The sequence below is a fragment of the Penicillium daleae genome, assembly GCF_028827525.1.
Source record: "Penicillium daleae strain IBT 16125 chromosome Unknown utg000001l_segment0_segment0, whole genome shotgun sequence".
NCBI lineage: Eukaryota > Fungi > Ascomycota > Eurotiomycetes > Eurotiales > Aspergillaceae > Penicillium > Penicillium daleae.
Window position 1 is genome coordinate 1,694,388 of NW_026623149.1, and position 16,814 is coordinate 1,711,201.

The 16,814-nt window shown below is 47.7% G+C and overlaps 6 protein-coding genes across 6 annotated transcripts; 1 reads left to right on the forward strand and 5 right to left on the reverse strand.

The window, feature by feature from the left end:
* Positions 1-137: 137 nt before the first annotated feature.
* Positions 138-1,664, reverse strand: N7458_000510 (bZIP transcription factor; the record flags this gene model as incomplete). The annotated part of the gene is made up of 3 exons (XM_056903904.1): positions 138-229; positions 282-1,194; positions 1,263-1,664. 3 exons carry the CDS (start codon positions 1,662-1,664, stop codon positions 138-140), a joined length of 1,407 nt encoding a protein of 468 aa, XP_056771671.1.
* A 1,273-nt stretch (positions 1,665-2,937) lies between these two features.
* On the reverse strand, positions 2,938-4,077 carry N7458_000511 (zinc-binding alcohol dehydrogenase family protein; the record flags this gene model as incomplete). The annotated part of the gene is made up of 3 exons (XM_056903905.1): positions 2,938-3,042; positions 3,081-3,743; positions 4,060-4,077. 3 exons carry the CDS (start codon positions 4,075-4,077, stop codon positions 2,938-2,940), a joined length of 786 nt encoding a protein of 261 aa, XP_056771672.1.
* Positions 4,078-6,446: 2,369 nt separating this feature from the next.
* Positions 6,447-7,401, reverse strand: N7458_000512 (uncharacterized protein; the record flags this gene model as incomplete). The annotated part of the gene is made up of 3 exons (XM_056903906.1): positions 6,447-7,009; positions 7,076-7,305; positions 7,364-7,401. The coding sequence occupies 3 exons, from the start codon at positions 7,399-7,401 to the stop codon at positions 6,447-6,449; spliced, it is 831 nt and encodes a 276-aa protein (XP_056771673.1).
* Positions 7,402-7,866: 465 nt separating this feature from the next.
* N7458_000513 (zinc-binding alcohol dehydrogenase family protein) lies at positions 7,867-8,949 on the forward strand (the record flags this gene model as incomplete). Its single annotated transcript, XM_056903907.1, has 1 exon — positions 7,867-8,949. One exon carries the CDS (start codon positions 7,867-7,869, stop codon positions 8,947-8,949), a length of 1,083 nt encoding a protein of 360 aa, XP_056771674.1.
* A 763-nt stretch (positions 8,950-9,712) lies between these two features.
* On the reverse strand, positions 9,713-10,777 carry N7458_000514 (uncharacterized protein; the record flags this gene model as incomplete). The annotated part of the gene is made up of 2 exons (XM_056903908.1): positions 9,713-10,290; positions 10,363-10,777. The coding sequence occupies 2 exons, from the start codon at positions 10,775-10,777 to the stop codon at positions 9,713-9,715; spliced, it is 993 nt and encodes a 330-aa protein (XP_056771675.1).
* A 2,697-nt stretch (positions 10,778-13,474) lies between these two features.
* Positions 13,475-15,049, reverse strand: N7458_000515 (uncharacterized protein; the record flags this gene model as incomplete). The annotated part of the gene is made up of 4 exons (XM_056903909.1): positions 13,475-13,775; positions 13,827-14,050; positions 14,168-14,886; positions 14,944-15,049. The coding sequence occupies 4 exons, from the start codon at positions 15,047-15,049 to the stop codon at positions 13,475-13,477; spliced, it is 1,350 nt and encodes a 449-aa protein (XP_056771676.1).
* Between the last annotated feature and the right edge of the window lie 1,765 nt (positions 15,050-16,814).

Below are 16,814 nucleotides of genomic sequence, written 5' to 3' on the forward strand. Positions count from 1 at the left end.
ACCTCAAAAAAGTTTTTTCAAACCAAATGTCAAATCAGAAGGGCAAAATCACCACAGGTATTGTACAGTAGTGTGTATAGACACATCATGCATATTTCGCCAAGTAATTGGTGCTCAAACTAATGAGTTCTACAAGTTTACACAATTGTTGAAAAATGCAGGGCCTCCTCCACATCACCACGTTGAAACCCAGGTGTTCGACCCAGGCAAACTCCTCTGGGGATCAATGCTATCCAAGTCAGAATGATCATGACGAACAAGGCACAGAGGCGCAGACTTACCTGATATAAAACGCGAGACATTGATATTGATCTGCCCTTCCGAGCATCTTGTTGGCTCACTTGCTGACACGACCAGGAGCACATTCTTATCGCGGAGATACCCCTCTAGATCTTGCAAGTCAAACCAATCCCCATCTAGCTGCTTTCGTAAATCTGCCGTAACCAGTGATAAGGGGTCCTCCACGGTGCCCCATCTCTGGAAACGAGGGAGAAAGGCACCCGTGCTCTCGTCAGGATAATGGGTTCCCGCACGCCCCAATCTGAAAAAGGGGACTTCCTCCCATCCGTCCAACGGCTTCTGGTTTACTTGAGCATATAATTCTGCTTTGAAGTAAGATGTCAGGCGGTCACGGTTCATCATAGTAAAAATGAGCCCAAAGGGCCTTTGGAGTTGATCCATGCCGAAGGACAGATTGCTCAGAGCCAGATGTCCTTGATAAAGAGCTACTAGGAGCAGCCTTTCAATGAATTCGGTCACGTCTATAATCGACGTTCCAGTTGACTTGACGGCCGCCGATAGGACAGTACTTTTAGAATGATATACTCCGCTGTCCACCAAGGGCAAGTGAAAGGGGACGTCCAGAGACAAGCGCTTGGTGGTAGGTTGTGGTAGGGTTGGCGGCAAGTCAGTTGCTCTATTGGAGTCAACCGGGGTCCTCGTCCCCTCGTCGATGCTTGCCCCGGATGCCAAAGAAAGGAATATCTTCATCGTATCGCGTAAATTGGTGGTTAAAGCAGACTGTGACCTAAGCACACCACTCTGAACTAGTTGCTCACTGAACGACAGCATAGCAGAGCTCATTTTCTCTATCGAGGTCTCCAGAAAGGAAATTCGATTCCTGAGGCTTTCCATTGATGCTTGCTGTCGTGAGCGATATGCACGTTGTGCCTGGCGAGTTTGCATACGCCTCCGCTGTCACAAGTAGTTGATCCGGTCAGTACCCTTACATTATTCTGGAGGTCCATCAATGGCCTACGAACCTCTTCAGGGCTTTCGTTTCTACCTCCATCGTCTTGGGGAGCTCCGCGATTCTTCCCTGACGGTGCGGCCTTCTTGGATCCACGTCGCTGGCGTTTTTGTGGCCCCGGTGCCGTCGGTTTTGGAAGGGGTGTTTGGTTTGTGTTTGTCGGGTTTAAGTAAGATATAAGCCCGAGAGGTAAGTCGCCATGACTGGGAGATGGCGTACTATTTTGAGCATTTTGAGTGTTATGTGCATTGGGCAGGGGATAGGAGCGAGCTGAGAGCAAAGAGTTGATATCAGAGGTCGCGGACTCGTGTAACAAGGGGTAAGTAGGTTCGGATGAGGATGTGCTTTCATGGAACTCATCCCAATTGAAGGGAGGCAGGTCGCTTGACAGCCGCACTGGTAATTGTTGGTCCATGATGTGACAGATATAGTCATGGTCAGCCAATCGAGAGCATGTGGGCCAGGGCATAAGACAGCCTGTATTAGAACCCGACCAGCGCTGGCTGATCGTCCAGACAATTATATTTCAGTAGACAAGCTGTTTCGAGATTGGTGATCTATGGAGTGATTCTACCCGGGACTGGAAGGATGCCCCTTGAAGACAACCTGTAAGGGTAAACTTTGGCTCGGCATGATCACTCATCATTCCGTTTGATGACGCAACTATCCAACGAATCACGTCCCCGTCCAAGCTTGGGTGGTACGAAACTTACATGCTTACTAATGGGTTTCGAGTGGAGAATAGGCGAGCAGCACTCTGGAAGCTGAAGAAACTCGGTCCTGGCCGGCTTCCAAGAATTGGCAATTCGATAGACAAGAAACGGGAAAATGAGAAGGGGTCTCGCCAACCACTCGACCAGTGACCGCTCATCAGGTTAGGATGAATATGGCTGGAAGGATGCCTTGCCTTGCGCCGTGCCGCCATTCCCTATGCGTGCCATAGTCTCCACAAATACGAGCCCAGATTTGCCTTGTAACAACCGTGTGTCCGATCTTTTCCAACCGGGGCGGGTTAACTAGTTGACCTTAATAGCTACAGTAGCCCAGAACAACCAAGACAGCACGGTGCTGTAGGGAATGTGGCCGCAGCATGTCCGACTCGAAATGTCAAAACCCTTGCATCCACATTGATGTCGAGACGCGGTCCATCTTCAATTCTCACGAATTGAGTGAGTCAAAGATAGATGATCTGCCCTCGGAAGGAGATCAACCTATTTCGGGTTTAGCGAAGGCGATACCCAGCCTTTACCGCTAACAACTGGAGTTAGGGTTTAGTGCAGCCGCTTATAAAATACCCGTATATCCACTATGTATCAACATTATCACACCTTAAAATATTTCTCGACCTAGTAAACACTAAGATATCCTAAGACTATACTCTTAGCTTTAGGGGTTGAAATATGAAATTGTGAAAAATCGCATTTAGTATAGTGTTTGGGGTGTCCGGCTTAACCTGGTGTCCGGCTTAACCGGGAATTACGTTAACCATTGTACCACTGACTTTGTCGGCCCTGAGCAGCTCCATTCCTTCCAAAACTCCACGTAGAGCATACTTCCCAACTTTAGGAGGATGCACTTTGATCTTGTCCTAATCCAAATGAATCTGAGCCACTTGAGTGAACTTCTTGGCGTGCTCGAAATCCTCTGGCTGGCTTAAAGGGAACCCACATGTCACCGAACTCAAAGGCCTAGCCAAGGACGGTGTATGCCAGAATAAATCGACTGTTCACGTTGGCGCGGTCGACTTTCACGGTCAGGGGTGCGAGGTATGCGCCTCCCTCCGTTGAAAGTGCCTGGTTGCAGACATCAACACTAGAGGGAAGCGATATACAGTCACGACTAGATTCAGATTATTCTTGGTCTGCTTGCGAATCTGAGCGGCTGACTCAGGGTCCTTGTAATCAAAGACAGCATCAGCGCCAAGGGCACGGACAAGGTCGAAGTTGTGCGGCGAACAGGTAGTGAGCACCTGATAACCGGAGAGCTTAGCGAACTGAATCGCGAGGGTGCCCGTAGTGGTAGAACCGCCATAGATAAGAATAGGAGTCGCATCTTTGATAGGTTGACTCTGTAGAGCTAGACCTATAGTTTGGTATAATGCCCGGCCGATAGTCTGAATGCCTGCTCCAAGCGTAGCGGCTTCCTGAAAGCTCAGATGTTCAGAAACTCGGAGCTGCACATCACCCTTGACGACAATATATTCGGCGAAAGACCCATCCTCGGCTTGCACGGCATTACCACCGTGGGCGAAACCGCAGATACGGTCTCCCTTTTTCCAGGGTAGCTTGACGTCTTTGCCAACGGCCTCGACAATGCCAGAGTAATCACCTCCCAACAGGGCGCCGGGAGGAGAGAGGAAATCCACGTACTTCCAGTCACTTAGGTTCAAACCCACGCTGACTGTCCTCACGAGAACGTAATTATCACAGAGCTTGAGGATAGCGCGGTCAGTGACCAAGCCCGCCGTCTTGGGCTGGGTCACGATGACGGCCTTCTGATTAGACGTGGTTCAGGTGATAATGTGATAAGATGACAAGATGATGAGTAGAGAAATTATTATAATTGTGAGTATGGAAGCATTTTAAGTAGGAAAAACAAATGTGGCAAGGTCCGTTGAGACACTTCCCTGATCCTCGGACGCTGTTAGTGATCACTACGGCAGCCGAGAAATCTTCAACTATGTTTACCCACTATAAGCGCCTACAAAGTATTCTAAGGTACCCGAGAATGACCCGGGTGTCGATTACAAATTCTATCATTTTGTGCTCACTCGGATCTAATCTGTAGGCTATTGGAGAATTAGGGATTACGTGGAGCATTACATTCATGGAGCGGATGTTGAGTGATCTCCCCCTAGTTCAGCCGAGGCTCGTGGCTACGAGATTGACAGGGCAAGATAAGTGCGAATGCGGATACCCTCATGCCACTTGATGGGATTTCTCGTCAATGGGACACGTAATGGTCTGAGAGGATTAGGTTTCGGCCATCACAAATGGGAGCTTGCAAAAGTAGACATGGGATGGACAAGCAACTGAGTGCATGTTATTGTTGTTGGTCTCTTAAAGAACTTTATTTGCCATATTCAGTTTTCTCTTCCATCAGCTCATATTGATGCCACCTCAGGTGCATCCAGAACAATTGCCGGATACCTTTCGACTGGGCTATAGATCTAAATTTATCGGCATTCCCACAGCTTAAGGATCTCCTTTCATGGGAGGAATCCAGATTCCATCATTCTTATTCAATCAAGATGTCAGCTTGTCAAACATGCCATGTTCGGAAGAAACGATGTGTCTACACTGAGCGCCATCGTTGTACATACTGCATCAGAGTGGACCAGGTCTGCCTGCCCTGGGCACGTCGAGCACGGTATAGCTAAGTTTCTTGTCTTCTAAGTCATGGAAGTCAATTTGATATAACTACTGCGGCTTGCTGATATAATTGCAAATTATGCAGTGCATCCACTGCGCATACGTCAAAGTATGCTGGCAGAAATCCTCACCCCACACTCCGACTCTCGTCACCCAGCGGCGTGGACGATAACGTACCGCGTTGGAGCGTGATGCATTCGCTACTGTCCGAGATAGTACGACTTATACCTCCCACGGGAGCTATCCGCAATCCCAATATCCCAGAGTCCGTGGAGATGATCGATTGTGAAGACACTTACAGCCTGACAAGACCATCAACAACCCTGTCGGAGCTGATTTCTCTGCCCATTCGCATACACACTAAAAATTGGCTGCAAAACCCCAGGCATGCCTTTGTACCGACGAAGAGGGTGATCCTTTTGCCTATAATAGTGCATTCAAAGCTTGAATCAGGTGATTTTAATGCTTCTCCAGAGCCTACGGAGCTGAGATCCAAGACGGAACACCCCTGGGTTTCCTTGGAGGAACTTGATGCTCTGTTGAAATTCTAAGCTTCATGTATTCTTGCCTCATGAAATGATTTGAATTTGATGCTTCTCCTCACTCAATTTGACGTTGAGATTAGACATCTGAGAAGCAGAATTGTTTGCGTGAGAGCCTATAAGAAGAAGCAAGTGGAAAATTTGGCAATACAGTATCATTTGTCACATCATGCGTCCAAGCCGACAGAGCGCCGGTAGTGGTAGAATTTCTGAGTATTGGAACTCTGACGGTACCTGGTCGCATGTAGACAGACATCATCGATCGACTAGGTTGTTCCGTGAGCGAGAGGGCTGGGTTTGGTTTGACGAACTTCGTCACGACGCGCTCGCATTGACTACAATCTCACAGCGCAATCTTTCAAACAATTCCCCTGGCCACTACTAAACCTAATACTAAACACTGCGCGGATTCCCATGCTCGGTCCAGTGGATCTTGGGCCAAGGCGTGGGGAATGCTGCTCATGAGTTCTCGTGTGCTCACAGTTGGCCAAGTTTTCAAAAAGTCTAACTTGCTAAAGTCAACTTGGAAGTGGCGCTTTAGTACCAGAAAGATGAGGGCTTAATTCTTAGCCAGCCCTGAAGATTGAGCAAGGCATTTGCGACAGAGGACCCCTGGTTTCGCGTAATGCCGACCACCACTAGAACTTTGGAGGCACTCATGTCTGGTTCAGAAAAAAATAATATGAGATTTGAGGTAGGAGGCAAATTCTCAAAGCATTTATCTGTTTCAAACACAAGATCAACTGATGGCGCCTTCGTAATAAATTCGACAGCTCTCTATCTCATCCAGATGGGTTGCTAGCTACAGAAGTGGAACTGCGCTCGCTTAGTATTGACTTACGCCGTCTCCGCCAGGATCATCGGAGCGATGACTGATCACTAATTGAAATTATCTGTGGTCCGACGTGAGGCAAATCAGAAGGATGTTAGTATCACTGAACTCGATGAAAATGATCTCCAATTAATACCTGCAATCGACCCACGAATTAAAGACCGCACAACCGCTATGTCAGTTGGTGACAGTTTCTCTTCTCTCTTCCTAGCAAGCTTTCTGTCTCTTCTTCCCAAGCATATATACATATATATTTCAAAGAAAATTAGAACAGTCAAGGTGGGAAAATCAAACACCAAACACTTGTATTACTATATGCATGCCAAATGTGTCAACTTCCCTAAGGCTTGAGAGCCTAGCTATATCTGGCTACTTTGACCCCTTTCCTGGCGCATCCTTCTTGGCCTTTGCTTGGCCAAGCTTAAAAATACTCGACCTGGCCTCTTCCTTGTCTAGTCCAACCCCTTCAACACGGTACTGTCGAATACATTCCTTGGTCCCACAGCGTTCAAAAACCAAACCGCAAAGGCATTAGTACCTTTCCAAATGGTGGCACTCTTTCCACTGAAAACTTCGTCTGCCACTTCCCGGGCAAACTGAGCCGGCGCCATCGTCTTTGCAAGGTGAGTGTTTGTTCGCGCCTTTACAGAATCCTCCACGGCACGGTAGATACTCTCCGGCCCAAAGTTGATATTGTCCGCCACCATCAAGGGAGTCGATACCTCTCCCATGTACAAGATTTTGACTTTGAGGCCAAGCGGCTGCAACTCGAGTCGAAGAGTGTCCGAGTAGGCAGCTACAGCCGCTTTGCTAGCGTTGTAAGCTGAAGCGAATGGATTCGGGACGCGCGCTAGGACGGAGGCGACATTAACTATTATCGGCGAAAAGCCTGAGCTCACGCTGGCGAGCAGAAGAGGGGTGAAGGCAGTAGTCACTTCCATGAGGCCAAAAACGTTCGTGTTGAAGAGTGCACGCACGCGGGCGGGATCTGCCTCGATGGCGGGTGCTTCGTAAACTAGGGTGCGAGCAGCGTTAATTTCCGTGCGAAAACCTGCTATCGACTATCCTGGAGATAACCCACGAGTGCCCGCATTGTTGAAGAGTATGTCCAAGGAACCTCCTGTACGACTCGAAATTTCTGCCGCTAGGGCCTTGATACTGCTCGCGTCCGTGACATCGAGAGTCAGCGTTTCGATATTTTCCCCCTGAAGGTTGGCCAAAGTCTTCAGCGACCTGGCGGTCGCAAAGACACGGAAGCCCTTAGAAGCAAACTGCAAGGCTAGGGCGTTACCGGCACCCCCTTGGGAACATCTGGTGGGTGAGCGGTTAGGTCAGGGAATATGGAGGGAGTGGATAGGTCTCAACGCACCCGGTGATAAGGATTGACCTTTGCTTTGAGTCCGACATATTGGGAGAAATAAGGCTGATTATGAAGGAACCGCACAACACCGCTTATGTATACTGAAGTTGTATGAAGCACTAGTAACCTAAGGTATAATGTACGATATAGGAATAAGTTAACTAACTAGTTAACTAGTTAGTTAAGATCAGCTGATTATTAAACACATTTCTCAGCCACCTATACTGATGTGGCTTGACTCTTCCCGCGTTATGGATCCATGGATCCATCCATGGATATTCGGGTGAGTTACATAACCATTCCGTTACGACCCCACTAACTATACGCCGTCGGCAAGATAATTGCTCCATCCCAACCGCAAATTCCAGTGGCGCATTTTTAAACTTTCCTCGTGATCTGCCTTATCTGGAAAGGCATATGGCGTTGATAATTGACCATTTCCACAAGTACTACGACCTCCGACTCTGTACTCTTCACCGTATCCTTTTGGTCATTTGTTGTGCATCCAGATCATGAAGGCTCTTATTTCCCACCGCAGTATTGCCACCAGAATTTTCAACCACGCCAGTGGCAAATCAGTCGGTGGCCAGGGGGGAAAGGTCAAGGATGATGTTCCCATTCCTACAATTTCACCCAACGAGATTTTGGTCAAAGTCAAGGCGGTCGCGTTGAATCCTACGGATTTCAAGCACCTAGATGTCATTTCTCCTCCTCACTCCATCATCGGCTGCGACTATGCCGGCGTGGTCCAACAGGTCGGCAGCGCCGTCAGGTCTGGATGGACACCCGGCGATCGCGTGGCGGGCGCCGTCCACGGTGGCCTTTTTCCCGACAAGGGCGCTTTCGCCGAGTACTTGAAAGTCGACGCGGATTTGGCTTGGAAAGTTCCGGATGAAATCAGCGACACGGACGCCACCACGTACGGTGTCTCAGCTGTGACTGCCATGTTGACCCTCAATGTCCGTCATGGCCTCCCCTTCGTCCAAGGTGATCAGGCAGCCCCTAAAGATGAGGTGATATTCATCTACGCTGGCGCCACCAGCACTGGGCTTTTTCACATCCAGATTGCAAAGGCAGCTGGGTATGAAGTTGTTGCGACGGCCTCGCCGCGTTCATTCGACCTTGTCAAGGCGTACGGCGCCACTGCAGTGTTTGACTACAGGTCAGCAACCGTTGCAGCAGATGTCGTTAAGGAGTATCCTAAGATCTCGAAGGCCGTCGATTGTTTCTCTGAAGGAAAATCTACTTCCGTATGTGCAGAAGTACTGAAGAACACTGGCGGTACGGTGGTAACGCTATTGCCTAACGGCAAGTCAAGCATACCGGGCGTGTCGTACGAGACGGTGATGGCGTATACGGTGTTTGGTCACCCTTTTCAGTGGTTACCCCCAATTGGCCCAAAGTTCGAGGCCAAACCAGCCGACCGCGAAGCTCTTGTCCGCTTTTACAATGTCCTTCCAACAATCACACACATGTTAAAACCGATTCCTACTGTCAAGGAAAAGGATGGGTTTGAGGGTATTCTAGATGGATTGAACAAACTACGAGCAGGCACTGTAGCCGGGGGCAAGTTAGTAGTGGATTTTCCAGCTTAGTATAGCGTTGTATTATGCGAAGTAATATGAGAGAGCTTGACTGTGCGTGGTTCAATTACTATAGGCATAGGAACGTTGGTCGACTTTCGGTCTTCTGAATTACCGCCACGCCGTATACTTCATGAAATCCTAAGAAATTACGCAATCTTCTTGATAGTTCAACTTTGTTTCTTTTTCTTATATTTCAGAAGGAATGGGCCTGCAGACCAAACTGTTGCTTTACATCATCGTGCATTTGGGTGATGCCGAGATACCCTTAACCGCCTATGAGGTCGGCCTATTATGCATTGCCCGCCCTTACGGATAATCCTCAACTGATTTCAGCACAAAAATCATCGAAGCGCTGCCGCATTGGAAGATCCATCAGTACCTTACTAATGCACCAATACGCCTCGTATTCGAAGTTTTGCGGAGCAAGTCGTGGCGCAATTGATGACATGCCGTGGGTAGAAAACCACAATTAAAGTGGAATTTCTGCATTTGACCGAGGTTAAGGAGCTTTGCTCCGCAGCTTAACCACTAATATGAACTGCGAGATACTCTGTGAGTTAAACAAAGTAGAAAGTACTGTAGGTGGGCCTTGAGACAGGTTCTTTCGCATTCTACACCCGACTGGGAAGTTGCATAGCGGCCAAAGGTCTGGATGTCTGGTTTAAAAAACACATCTGTTGGGACTAGCTTCACTCGGATTTGGACCGCCTGATCTATGTTCAAAGCTCGAAGTAAATATCTATCTAAAAAAACACTTAACAGTCTGTACGACTCAAGTTTGAAGGAAGCCCAGTTGCTGATCCATCACACTCTGCACGATCTCCTCCCAAGGTTGCCAGCGGATTTCAAGTTCATTTTCGGCCTTGGTGGTATCGACGGGCAAGGAAGCCCCTTCAGCCTGCTCCATAATCTTCGCACCAACATTGGGGTAGGCCGTGTGCACAATACGAGCAATTTCTTTCCACGTTGTTGGCGGTCCAGAGATCAGATATTTCGAGCCGTCTTTGATCTTCGGGTCTAACGCCTTGATATGGGCTTGAGCAACATCTTGAATGTGCACACCCGTGATGCTCGCAATTGAAACACCTCCCATCACGCTACCCCAGAGAATGCCATTAGACCCTTCTTGGACTTCCTCGGCGGAGCTTTGTACAAGATTGTGCCCGAAGACAAACGACGGATGAAGGGTCACTAGCGAGTACTGCGGCTTTTCTGTCTTCCAGAAGTTCCATGTCGCGTTGTTTGCAAGTAATTTGGACGCTCGGTACAAAGTCATCGGTGTTGCGGCAAGATTATGAGGATCGACAAAATCTGCTGTTGGGTCAACAGTGAGATCCCAGTCATTAACCTCTTGAGGCCGATGTTAGCATATTGCCAAACTTCACAACAGTATCATTCAGCCACCATGTGCATTGAATCTACCTTTGACGACACCGCCACTGGGCAACCCAACAAGAGGAATCAAGGATGCGATAGATGACGTTACCACAACCTTCTTTATGCTTGGTACCTTAGCTGCCTCTTTGAGAACAGCCAAGGTTCCTTTCACCGCGGGGCCAAAGAAAGCTTCCTTTTCTGTGCCGCGAGCAAGAGGTGATGCTAAATGGAGGATATAGTCCACCCCGTCAAGCTTGCCTCTAAAAGCAGCCTCCTCGGTGAGATCTGGGATGGTGACGAATTCCAGTTGTTCGGCATAGTCTGATAGTATCGCTTCGAGCTTAAGAGATTTCTTGCGGGTGCCAATTCGAAGTCGATATCCGGTCTTGAGAGCTTCGACAGCCGTGGCGCTACCAATAAAACCTGTACCGCCGGTTATGAAAATTAAGGGAGCAGACATGACGTAATGGTAGTTAGGGGTACCTAGGTAGGGATAATTCGTTCAACTAGGAAATGATGGGCTTTTATAGCATAGTTAGGGGGGATTTATTATTAATTAGTGTCCCCGTTCATAGGGACGGAGAATCGGGTACGATGATAATAGTGAAATCCGCGTTCGGCTTTACATTACAGCGGCTTAGATCGGGACGGAATTTTCATTGCCACCCGAACGGGTTGATTAGTCAAATACACCGATGGAACCTGCCCAGGTAGCCAACTCATGTTGTATTGTAGAACAAACGCTCCTTGGAGCTTTGGATAATGGGTCCAACATAACTCCACCAACGGCATCAGCGGAAAGTCTGCCAAGCACAACAGAGTCCAACGTCACCCGAAACCAGCCATCTCCTGAGACAAGCCACTCAGATCCAAGTCCTCTTGGCGCAGCGCCTTCCACCGATTCTCCGACTCAAAGCCTAATAATAGTCAATATATATTCAAGGTCCACCAGCAATCAAGAATCCCTAGATTCTCTATATGACAGTCTTACTGCTTTAACAACCACTTCTAAGCAAGTCGACCTTAGTATCGAGCGTTTTGCATCGATAACTACAGGAAGCAGCAAGTCTCCGAGTGACGGCAGTAATGACGACTTGGAACAAACTGAAATTACTCAGGCTTCCCTCATCTGCACGGATAACGAGGGCCGTATGCAACTTGGCCACTTCTCTCATACGCAGATGGAAAATCAGAATACCTCGCAGGGGAAACAACACAGGGAGCCTATGGCCCGCAATCATCTACGACACGTGTTGATATCAGCCCCCTTTCATCTTCAACAACAGCAGATATTGTTTTCTCGAGCCCCACCAATAGTACTGCGTTGGATGGGAGCGGGATATCGCGAAAGCCCTCGAAGCAAAGCCTTGGGGCAATTTTTGGCAGTATTCTAGGAGCAAGCATCCTTGCCGCTTGCATTGTGATTTTGCACAGGCTATGTTATCGAAATTTCCGAAACACGAGTGTCCAAAGGCATCCCATCCATAGCGCATGTCAAGGCGGCCAAGAAAGCAAACGTTCAGAACTAATCCATCCTGAGATATCACGTTTCTCCAAGGATTCTTAACGCCTCTCGTCCCATTCTATCACTAACTTGTACACATTACCAGAATACAAATTTACTAGTGCCTGGACAAATCGTCACAGAAACCCTATGCTGACCATGAACTAGGGATCGTAATACCGATGACAGCGTATTCCTTCTTCTCAAAATCCGTACTCTAATGCCTCTGCTCGAGCATTCAAGACGAGTTCGATCGCTGTCTGAACCAAGGTTCTCACTACAGGATCCAAACTTCAAGCCGCTGCTAGAAGGAGCGAGCATTGACCATGAAGAGCTTTACAAGAGACATTGTATTTTGGTTACATCTAAGGAGGTCCACGATTACCCACCACTTATAATGGTGGAGTACGGAGATGAAGTTGAGAGGTTGGGTCCGTGGCTAAATGAGAACCTGTTAGAGGGCCCAAAGATAAGCCCTGGGTTCTCACTCATATCTGCTCTGTTATTGGTCCGGCAGCATCCGTCGTTTACAACGCCTACACAAGTACTGTTGCTGACATTGGCGGTATTGGTGGGAAGCTTGCTCCCGGTCCTGTGAGGCTTGCAGTCATTATTGATTACGATATTACACGCGGATGATAAGCTTGACACTTATTTGGGTAATTTTATATGCAACTCGTAACCCTAGATACAGATAAGAAATTGAAAAAAATAAAAGAGAGTCATAATCAAGTGGAATAATGCATTAGAGCGTGATAAACCTCACACAGCAGCAAATGCCCGCTCAACATTTAGTCAACATGCTTGCAAAACCTCCGACCAGTATGCACCTTGGCACCGCACTTACTGGTAACCGAACTGAGCCTGCAGAACTGTGGTCGCACAACCGATTTTGCTCTGGGATAAGGAAATTGCTCATGGTTTTCAGGCATAGCTCACCTGGGAAACTTCTTGGCTCCACACAGTATGACCTACGCACTGTTTACAAAGGGTAATAACAGGCGGATTCCCATTTTTCTCACTAAGCCCGACGCGCGTGATGGGCGGTTTGCTGGTATTGTATGGGGCTTAAATGGTCTTGGACCATTCTAGAAAGCGGAACCCAGGAAATCAAGATTATTAGACCCTTTTTAACAGTTGCTAAAGTCGGCATTTGTCCCAGGAACTCAATGCTCTTTCAAGAATCAGGGCACATCGTCGCGAGGAACAGGCCTATTGGGTCCCAGAAACACAGAAAAGAGGCCAGGATTTATCACACAGCCCTCCAAGTGTTCACTTTTACCATATTTGTGGGTTGCTTGCTTCCGCCGGAGGAAGCGCCTGCATAGCCATTACGCCACTAGTTAGGCTGCATCAGGTTAATAGAGTGTTGATTGATTGATTGATTGATCCATCAGCTCCAAAGATGTGTTTTCGAACTATGACCAACTCGTCACTATCCGTGACTCTTCTGCCTATAGAGATGGGAGTCTATACAACTGGCTAGATGATGACGAACCGTATCTTTCGCTCCTCCCTTCTATATGACCGTTGGTACTAGTAGCTCCTGTTTCTTATTCACAGAGCAATACGAATAAGAAGCTCAAAATTTCAAACACATGATGGAACTATTATATCCATACGCAATGGTGACCCTCAAGAGAAGTTCGTGGCTTACAGTTTCGGACCATTTCGAATAGCAAGACCTTGCTCGCTTTGCCAGAAGCACCCGTTTGGATACTCATAGGTTGCAATTGCTTCAGCCTTGTATTCCACACTGTAACCTGCCTCCCAGGGGGTAACGAAGAATCCATTCTCTGTTTGTACAGGGTACTTCAAAACTTCGCTGAAAGAGTTAATGTGTTCAAGAAGACTCTTCTCGCCCGATATACAAATGTAGTTGAGAAGGGCAAGATGTTGCGTATATTCGTTGAGGCCAATGCCTCCACTATGTGGCACGATTGGCACATTAAATCTGTTAACCTGTAAGATAATTTCTTGTCAAAGTCCAACGGAGAAAGCGTACTTTTTCGCCATCAGCAGCACAGATAAAACCTCATTGACGCCTCCGAGTCTGCATGCATCTATCTGGCAGTAGTCTATAGAGCCAGCTTGCAATAACTGCTTGAAGATGACACGGTTTTGACAGTGCTCGCCGGTTGCTACACCGACACCATAGGGTACGAGCGCTTTGCGAATGGTCGCATGCCCAAGAATGTCATCAGGAGAGGTCGGTTCCTCGATGAAAATCTATCATAATATTAACTTTTGTCCCTGTATTCCGCTGAATAACAGTTTTATGACTCACAAAGGTTTAAATTGAACCAGCTTTTTCATATAGTCAATAGCATCTGGTACGCTCCATACCTGGTTGGCATCAAGCATCATCGTACGATCGTAGCCAATCGTGTCTCGTGCAATCTTGACCCGGCGAATATCGTCCTGTAGGTTACCACCAACTTTAAGTTTGAATTTATCAATTCCCTCGGCAAGGTTTGAGCTGATCAGTTCTATCATCCGTTCATCACTGAAACCAAGCCAGCCAGCTTGGGTCGAGTACGCCGGGACGGCCTCGCTCTTCTGTGCGTCCTCGAACCTAGCTGCCTTCGTCTTCTCTTGTTCCTTTAATATCTTTATCGCTTCATCCGGGGTAATAGCGTCGAGAGTATATCTGAAATCAACGCAGGCGACGAGCTCTTCCGGGGTCATATCAGAAACTAGTTTCCAGATCGGCTTATTAAGATACCGGCCCCAAAGGTCCCAAAGCGCGTTGACACAGGCGCTCAGTCCGAGATGTATGACTCCTTTCTCGGGGCCTACCCATCGAAGCTGAGAATCAGCCACAAGATGACGCCATGTTTCACCCATGTTCTTGGTCAGATCACCTAGTGTCTTGCCGACAAGTCGTTCTGCAATCTGACCAGCGGCAGCAACGCAGAGGTCGTTACCTCGTCCGATCGTAAAGCATATACCGTGACCTGTGAGGTCCGTATTGGTTTTAAGCTGGATGTGGGCAGCACTGTAATCTCCTGCCGGATTCATGGCATCGGACCCTGATGCATCGAGACTGGTCGGAAATCGCAGGTCTACATCTAGGGTTAATCTTTATCTCCACGGAGAGAATAGTAGGAGATTGACCCTACCAAACACTTCAAACTCTTCGATTCTCACATTATCTATGGGAAGACTCGATCCGGTGAAAGCCGATGGAGGAATCAGTCCCTCGTCGTTGAGGTTTCCGTACCTCATTTTGGGGCTCTGGTGAGTTATTGTTGGCGGTCTGGGCCGTAATGGAAAGATTGTCGAACTTGTTCGTCGGAGTTGTTGGAGGGGGCAATCCCTTAAATACCCAGGAAAATGTTCATCCCGACAACTGGTTTTGCGAAAATCGGCTCGCTGGAATTTCGAGAGGGCATGTTCTTCAAACACTCAACAGCGGGACTGTTGTTGAATCACTAGACAAGAGTCCGCCAATAAACTTGTTCTAAATTGTATATCGGCTATATCTCTGTTCAATTTAGCGCCGGAGAAATAGTTGAGTCGGGTTACGAAATGCTCGTATCGCGCGCAATCGTAGCAAATATCTCTCCGATTATCCCGGTACCGTAGCTGTTTAAACGGCATCGCCCCACGCTGAGCCTGGGAAAATTACCGCAGGAGCATTGGATTTGATGATTCCTGGTAGGCGTGGGGGTAGATATATACAAATAAGATGACAAGCTTCGACAGTTCGGCTTTGTCGGTGTATTTCGGGGCCTTGTCAGTCCAGAGAGCTCATCTTATTCTCTCCAGCATCGCACCTCTGAATTCTTCAGGTATATAGCTGTGTAGGTAAAATAATATCCGCCCCAAAGGCCTCGTTCTGGCCATTTCTCTGTACGTCATTGGTCGGGGCGGTAGTTGGATTCTGAAGCTTTCAAGGCTGGCCATCGGAGGTGGCTTTGTGGCCTCCAGATGTTGGCTATGGCCGCGATGGGTACCAAATATCCCCTATCACATAAACCTAGGACAGTATCCTCGGCATAAATTTTGCACCCGTCTTATTGGCCTCACCAAGGGGGGCCTTCTGTGCAATTCTAGGACTAACCTCGCCATTAACAGAGTTAATCTTTGTTCGAAATAGTGAAGGATCCCGATGGTGACACTTACCTTACCTGACGGAACATAGGGTAAATCATTTTTGGGGTGTGCATTTTGAGTTTGATTTTGTTGCTTTAAATACAGCTAGTGGATTTAGTGTATCTCAGGGTGGCTGGCTGGCCCGAGAATTGGACCGAAAATTTCGCCGAATTTTGATCAGTTGATTTGGGATTGGAAGCTGTTGAGGTTTCAGCAGTCTTCACTACCGCTGGAGCTTCCTTGATATATATCGTGTGACTTCTCTTGCTCTCCGTCCTCCCTGAGACACGCTAGCTTTGTATGGTAAAGCGAACATTTGGGAAGCGTGTAAAGCACACCATCTTCAACATCATTCTTTTCTGCGGGCTTGCGCTGTTCGCTCAAGATCCTATCCCATCTCAACAGAAGCCATAGGCAAATGGACCTATCAATACCCAATTTAACTGCATATGTCTAATTTAGATATGTCCGAGTGGATCATGACCTCTCCCGCAGTTCCAATTCTCTGTCCATCATCAAATTCCGTAATCTGTGCCTTATATATTTATCTCATGAGTAGAGGCCCTTGATGAGCTGTGGGATTCTTTGATTATTAAAAATTTCACTGTTTTGTACGTCATTTCTTCAATATGATGTAGGTTTTGGTCAAAGCTATGACCTCAGATACAACTCGTGAAAACGACCTTACCCTGGCGACCTCCCCAATAATACATCATTTGTTCTTTTTCACCATTCGATAATGAAAATTGCCAATATCTGTCTTACTGATAGAAACTGAACAGAGAATTTAACAGCCCTGCCGAATTTCAGAGATAATTCCCTTGGATTTCTCAAGATAATCGACGTAACCGCCGCTTATGAAAGTTTTTGGTAGCACCTGATCGCCGCGGCAATG